This window comes from Pundamilia nyererei, unplaced genomic scaffold (genome assembly GCF_000239375.1).
Source record: "Pundamilia nyererei isolate P.nyererei 1_Seehausen unplaced genomic scaffold, PunNye1.0 scaffold00014, whole genome shotgun sequence".
NCBI classification, from domain to species: Eukaryota; Metazoa; Chordata; class Actinopteri; order Cichliformes; family Cichlidae; genus Pundamilia; species Pundamilia nyererei.
In genome coordinates, this window is record NW_005187415.1 from 3,714,068 (window position 1) to 3,720,958 (window position 6,891).

Here is a 6,891-nt window from a genome sequence, read left to right on the forward strand (position 1 = left end):
AGGCAGATGACAGAAAACACCACAGTGCCTTGCCAGGTTTGGTCACATTTTGAGTTATAAGCTACAGATGCTCCAAGAGGGTCAAATTTCAAGTAAAATGTCAATGGTGGAGTAGTTTGTACTCTTGCCTTACAGCAAGATGGTTCAAATCCACTAACCAGCTGGGGCTTTCCTGTGTGGAATTTCCATGTTCTCCCTGTCTGCATAGATCCTTTCTGGGTACTCTTGCTTCCTGCCACAATGGGGCTAGATTAATTGGGGGTTATAAATTGGTCATAGGTGCAGGTGACCTATATACTTTCTAGTTTTTCAACAATCCTGACTCTTCTTTTACCCAAATTTCTTTTCATGCGGTGCAAATGTTTTGAGTGGGTGGAAGGTCTTATCTTGGTGAAATATGCAAGGCCTGACCTTGAAAAAGATGTGATCTGGATGGGAGCTGTGAGGTAGTGTAGACCAAGTGGCAAGGAAGGTGATAAGTAGACAGCAACGGCATCAGTTTCTTTTAAGTGTACTTTATTTCTGGCATCTCCATCATACCATTTTAAAGCCTGGTAGGCAAAATCTCACTTGCTGTATACAGGACTTTACACACACTTGAACCTCATTAGTCTCTACTATTGAAAAATGGGTTAGACCAAACAATACGATTCTAAACAAAAACCCTATATAAACAGGAGGTACTGGGGCAGCCCCTCCCACACACCTGTTTTAGATATAGGACCTGAACAAATTGACAAACATGGTAAATATAACCAAAGCAACATAAGCAAACATAATTTATTAGAAATTTACCTGTGAACAGAAGAAAATTCAAATGACTTGTTGATTAGTGGTATTTGCTTTAAAAACATATGCATAGATGTAATGGATGTAACTAGTGCTACCACAAATCAACCCGGGATAGTATGTAAAGCAAAGTTAGTATTATGGCCAACTGTACAAAAAAAGATGAATTTAGATAAATTATCAATATGGTTAAGGGACAAGTGGTAACTGAGTTTAAGTGTAACCACTTTGTCACAGGATCATATGTTGGTCTAAAACCTGTATATACTTTCAAGCTTTAACTAACAAATCATTCATCTTTTTGTTTATGTTTTTCATAAAAACTTCAAATTTTGAATATATCATTGTACCCAGTCATGTTTGTAACATGTTAGCAGTTAAACGAATTGGCTGCAGAGTGTTCCTCCAGCTGTTTGTTTTTAGTGGCATTTACTTTTTTACCAACATTTTTGAGCTATGTTACCACCATCAAACTCAAAATGACCCTATTAATTTATTTAAATTATCAAATTTCTCAGTTTAAACACATGATATGAATAAGATACAGATTTGTGAAATTTGGAAATCACTGGATTCTGTTTTTATTTCCAAACAAACCAAATTCATTTACAAAAATAAGGAAAATAAAACACAAACCAACAATAAGTGTCTCAATAACTGGGTCATCATGTCACAGCTTCAGCTTGCCTTGGCAATGATTCTCCAAGTCTCTGGAAGTCTGCTGCAGGAATGGAACACAATTCCTTCAAAATACATTCCCTCATCTGCTTTTCAGATGATGGTTTCAGAGAGCACTATCTGCACCGCTTGAGTGCAAAGACCTGAGAATTTGCCACCACTGTCATAGTGTTTAAACCATTCAGTGACATCTCACTCCCTTTGGATGGGAGTACTGTCATCCTGGAAGAAGAGACACTAATGAAAGCAATCTTGTGAGAACCAAAATGTTTTGACTTTTACTTGAATTTCTCATGACTCTATTACATATGCAAAAATATGTTCATTTTTTAAAATAAAATTGTATATATTTTTTATTATGCCAACATATATATTTGAAAAAATATATATTTTACGTGATTACTCACTTTTTCCTAACTTTATTTTTGGGGACACATGTTCAGGGAGGGCCTTGTTCTCCTCTCCGCCGCCAAGAGTAGCAAAGGCAGAGAAGAGTGGCTTCTCTGGCTGTGGTGGCGCAGGAATGCGGATATGATGAAAATGTTTTAGACGCAGCTTTCCTCAGTAAACTACCGCCACTGAGCGTCGAGGGCGTCGCGAGGATTATTATTCATGTTTTTTTGCACGTCAACAACATCTGGACCGAGCAGAGACCCGGTTACACTGCCAACTAAACTTACGGAAAAGTTTTTGGACTCGAAGCTACTCCTTCACCCAGTTTCCTTTCTCTTCCTAACGTCTCGGGAAACGAGTTGGAGGAAGCGAGGATGGGAATAAATCACTTCTGAAGCACCGGAGTTGTCATGTTTGAAAGGTAAATTGTCCTTCGTGTCGCCTTTTGCCGTAAATAACGGTTAGAACAATTAAAGCGTTTATATATATAGAAAATAGTGTGTATGTGAATAAATGAACGCCATGTGAAGTTTTGCAGTAAGTTTATGTTTTAAAAAAAATACGACAAAAAGGGAAATTTCGACTAAGACTTTCTGGAGCGCGACGTCACTTTTCTCGCTGCGTGAATAAGTTGGCGACTTTCTCGAGTTGACCTGCGCGTTTGTTTAAAACATTTTTTATTTGTGTCTTCAAGCCTGTGCTGATGATGAGGCGTTGGTTTTCACAGCATTGAAGGCTGAGGACAGGGAGAAACTACTTCTGCTGTTTTGTTTCCCCCCAAAAGACGACTGTCTCATGTCCAAGGAGACTGTCCTTCATCCGGATGGGCTGGCAGAGCCAGCGAAGGGCCCAGGGCAGGAGACAAGTCCCCTGCTGTCAGCCACACATGGTAAGAAAACACAGAATGGACCTAAAGTGAAAACCGATTGATTTAGAAACATACAATTTCAGTTACATAAGTCAGGTGTATTTATCCTTGAGAGGGTTTGGGAGGATGAGAGAGGTGCTTTTGTAAGATCTAATTAGCTTTTTGTCAGAATATGTTGGCTCTGTACTGGTTCAGATCCACCAATCACATTTAAAATGAACCTTTTACCCACATTCAAGCCAAGCTTACCCACTTAAAACATCCAATCCAAAGGAAAAAAAAAGGGAAAAAAACCCTCCTATATAACACCAGCCTCTGGTGCACATGTTTATGGAGGGTTTTTTTTATTTTCAATCCTAGCTGCCAGCATACCAGTAATGAAAGTGAGCTCTAAATATAGTGTCATACTCAGTCAGAAACTCATGCTAAAAAGCAAATCCTAAAGACAAGCCAGTGGATGTGTGCTACAGATGATTGGCATATCAGGATTTTTCAGTCTGCTCTGGACAATCACAGACTTGCTTTCTATATTATATTCATGTGACTTTTGGTGTGCATCAGTATCTCTGCTCCAGCTTTAAGCTCGATAGTGTTTGTGGGGTTTTTTTTTGTTTTTTTCCCCCAATAAAGTCTGCAGAAACGCCCTAGTGACTATTAACAGCAACCACAGCCAATTATAGTTTTTAATTAACTTTCTAGTTGCCCCTAAGATTATCACATGTAAAATAAGCTTACCCCCCCACACCCCCTTTTCATTTTTCTTCAAACAAGCAATGAACCATTAACCATCCTATTTATACCAAGCATCATTATGGCACTGTCAGAAAATAGTAAAGTAGGACAAAGTAAGCAATCACTGGGGCTGTTGGGTTGTGAATGGATTTTTTTTTTTTTTTGCTGGACCTTCAAAGGCACTTGGAGTTAGGACTAGATTTCCCCTCTCGGGGGACTGCGGATGTACAGAGAATAGAGCAATTTATTTCTAACTGTGATCACTAAATACTGCGATGCATCACACAGAACTGCTGCTAACATCACCGCCACTACCATACATTAGCCCCCCCCCCCCCGAGGTGAGAAATGTGCCATATCTGTCTGGGCAGAGTTTCTGGCCCGCACTCATCTGTTACGCTGCCCCATCCATCACTTGCTTACAAACACAGGGTGTGTTGTATGGGAGTATGGGAGCAAGGCTTCTGTAAATGTGATTCTTTTTTTTTAGGTTTGTTGAATCAATCTTCACCGAGCTGAAGGCTCGAGCTACACGACGGCACTGAAAAACTTTCAGTTTTAAGGGGAAAAAATCCCCCAAAACTATGGCCTATGAGTAGGCATCTGGCTCCAAACCAGTGAATAAAGTCATTGTGGAAGGTTTATTTACCGAACAAAGCAGCAGTGTGCAGTGAGCGAAGCCTGAGCGAGCCTTGAAGTCAAGAGGCCAGAAGAAACGGGTTAGGCAGATGAGTGAAGCTGTCTCTTGTGCATTTGCGCATCTATCAGGCTGTAAGATTTTTTTTCTCTTCTTCTTCTTCTTCTTCTTTTTGCCAACATACTTTTTCCAATTTAGATGAATGCAGCCTTTTATGGCAGTTAAAAAGCTTGGCAGGTAGAGCACGCCCGGGAGCAAAAGGAGAGAAAATGAGATCCAGAGCTCTGGCAAGGCCTTTACCTGAACCGCCCCTCAATGTTGTGCAGTTTGCCAGTGGCCTGTTTTTTCTGGCAAAAACATGCTGAGCGGCCTCCGCACCTCTGGATCATCCAGCTGTCCCTGATATTCTGTCCTCCGTGGCCAACTCTACACTTAAAGTTTACATCTGTTTTTTTTATTTTGTTTTATTTTATTTTAAAGGAATGAACAGCTGAGTCCTTAATAGCATGAAATTAAACTAAGCGACCCCGTCTTGTCGGTCACCATGCAGCACAGTACTTAGTTTGCGCAACTCTCCGTGCGGCGGGTTTTTCTTCATCAGCTCTGTTTGACGTTAAATTCTTGTGACCCTAGATGCTCGTGACAATGAATCATCAGGGAGAACATCATCTCCCAGGAAACCAGCCGCCGAAGGACCGAGTCACGTGATGGAGGAGAAGCCTAATTATTGCGAGCCTGTAAGAAGTAAGTTTTAACGACCTGGGAAAAGCTGTGGGCGGGCAGCGGGGCATCTTGCTGTTATTTTTAATGATAAACAACAATGCACCGTTTAATTGTAGAGAGTGGAAATGACAAACACGTTCTGCCTGCAACAGTCACAACGGTTCTGTTTACCATTTATTTAACATTAAAGCGGCTGTAATCTCGTCCTTTTTTCTATCATCACAACCGCTATATGGATAGTTGTTGTTATGGCAGTTGCACAGTGTGTGAGGCAGGGGTCAGTTGGCCAACTAAAATATTAGCTTCAGTGTTTCCAATTAAAGTAATGTCAAGATAGCACCAAGCTCTCTTGGTAAGCGTGGTAACATGCAGGCACTCTTATTCTGCCATAATGACCAAGACTTGGCTCATTTCGTCATTTTTTTACTTCTCCTTCCAAACCCTCAGCGCTGTGTTTTGGAAGTGGGGAAATCCTGTTTGTGGTTCTGGCACTAGCTGTCTTTACACTCTGATTGAATGTTAGCCGCAGTGTTTTTTAGCCTGCACCAATCATTCACCTATTGAAGAAGACTTGTGCCAGCAGCTAGAGGCACTTTTCTGCTGAAGAAATGTTCACCAGGATTACATGAGTATATTGTTCCTCCCTGCGATCCATCATACCATTAGCAGGTGTTTTAGATTTTCAAAAGATGTCTTTTTTTCTGGATGGTTCTAATTTTTTTTTTCTTTTCCTTTGGGGAAACTTTGTGTGCCTGTATTGTAACTCTGAGTTAATCACATTGTTTTATGCAAATGCAGTGCACGGTGAGGTTTTACAAAACAATTATTTGACATTGAACTTCTTGAGTCTAATTAAACCAAGATGCACTTTAGTTCAGCAACTTGAATTGATATTGAAATATGGATTGCAGGTCACAAAATGAAACGGGCTAAAAGCTTTGTGTGCCTTCGTGTGTGTGTTTCATTGTTCCTAAGAAGAGTGAGATGTGTCAACATAGGCTAATAGCACCTGATTGCTTCCATCCATGTAAGTGCCTAGCAATAATAAGGATTGTTTTTTTTTTCTTCATTTGACACAGTTCTTGACAACAGTTCCTTTGTTTCTTGGTTGTTAACTTTTCCAGGGTGCCTTTTCCTGCCTTTTCTGGTATTAAGCTTAATGACTTGCCAGTGGCTTGTTTACTGAAGTAGCATGGAAAAGAGATAATAATAAAAAAGAAAATTCTGTCAAGAGGTCTCTCTAGCTTGGCAGGTGTGCGCAGTATTGCACTTTTAGAGGGAGGCATGCTCTGCTTTCATCTCAGCAGATAAGCCCCTGTGACAACAGTTTTGCGTTGTAATTGATGTCGCTCCCCTTAACATCCACACCGATTCTTTTTTTCTGCTACACACACACACACACACATAAACACACAGAGGCTGGTAAAGAAGTTTTCCTGTTTTTCATTTGAAAGATCAAAGCCTGATTATAGTATTTATAATACAATAAAAACACTTAGTTTGTCTAGTTTGTCTCGTTTGAATAGTTTTTCTTCAACTCTGTCCTGCAATAGAATACTTTGGGAAATCTCTGGAATATTCTCAATGAAACAGGAAATTCTAAACACCTAGATGTTGCTAAAAATATTGAAAAGTGACAATTATAAGTAGGAATGTTAGTTCTTGTAGAGAACCGGTCCCAAGTACTTCAATTCCTTGGAATTGTTAGTGTGTTTGTCCGTCGAGCCCACTTATTGGTTCCATTTGCACTTGCACCACAATCAGCTGATTTCAGTTTGTGTGCCAGAGGAGAAAAATAATAGCACAGTCTACAGCCTGGATATGTACATTACCTTTATTTATTTTTTATTGCACAACAGTACGAGAGCGTAACGGTAAAATGCAAACTGCATCCAGAACAGAAACAACTTCAGGTCTTTGCAAGCCCCTGCACAGACGGTATGCTAACAAGCTAGCAAAGGAAATCATACTTTCTGATAAACAGGATAATTCAATTTTCATGTTTTATGAGAGTTTATTTACTGTCTGACATTCTCTGACAAAGTTGGATGCACTTCAAAGAAGTGTCTCA

The 6,891-nt window shown here is 40.0% G+C and overlaps 1 protein-coding gene across 3 annotated transcripts in view; it reads left to right on the top strand.

The window, feature by feature from the left end:
* Positions 1 to 1,929: 1,929 nt before the first annotated feature.
* Positions 1,930 to 6,891, top strand: part of mdfic (MyoD family inhibitor domain containing) — a 24,935-nt gene continuing 19,973 nt past the window's right edge. Inside the window, exons 1-3 of one of the 3 annotated variants that reach the window (XM_005725192.2) lie at positions 1,930 to 2,281; positions 2,645 to 2,749; positions 4,731 to 4,841. In XM_005725192.2, the coding sequence (XP_005725249.1) occupies positions 2,656 to 2,749; positions 4,731 to 4,841 (205 nt within the window). In that variant the 5' untranslated portion in view covers positions 1,930 to 2,281; positions 2,645 to 2,655. Of the gene's footprint in view, positions 2,282 to 2,554; positions 2,750 to 4,730; positions 4,842 to 6,891 lie in introns of all 3 variants that reach the window. The other 2 variants (XM_013908836.1, XM_013908837.1) reach the window with 2 other exon arrangements.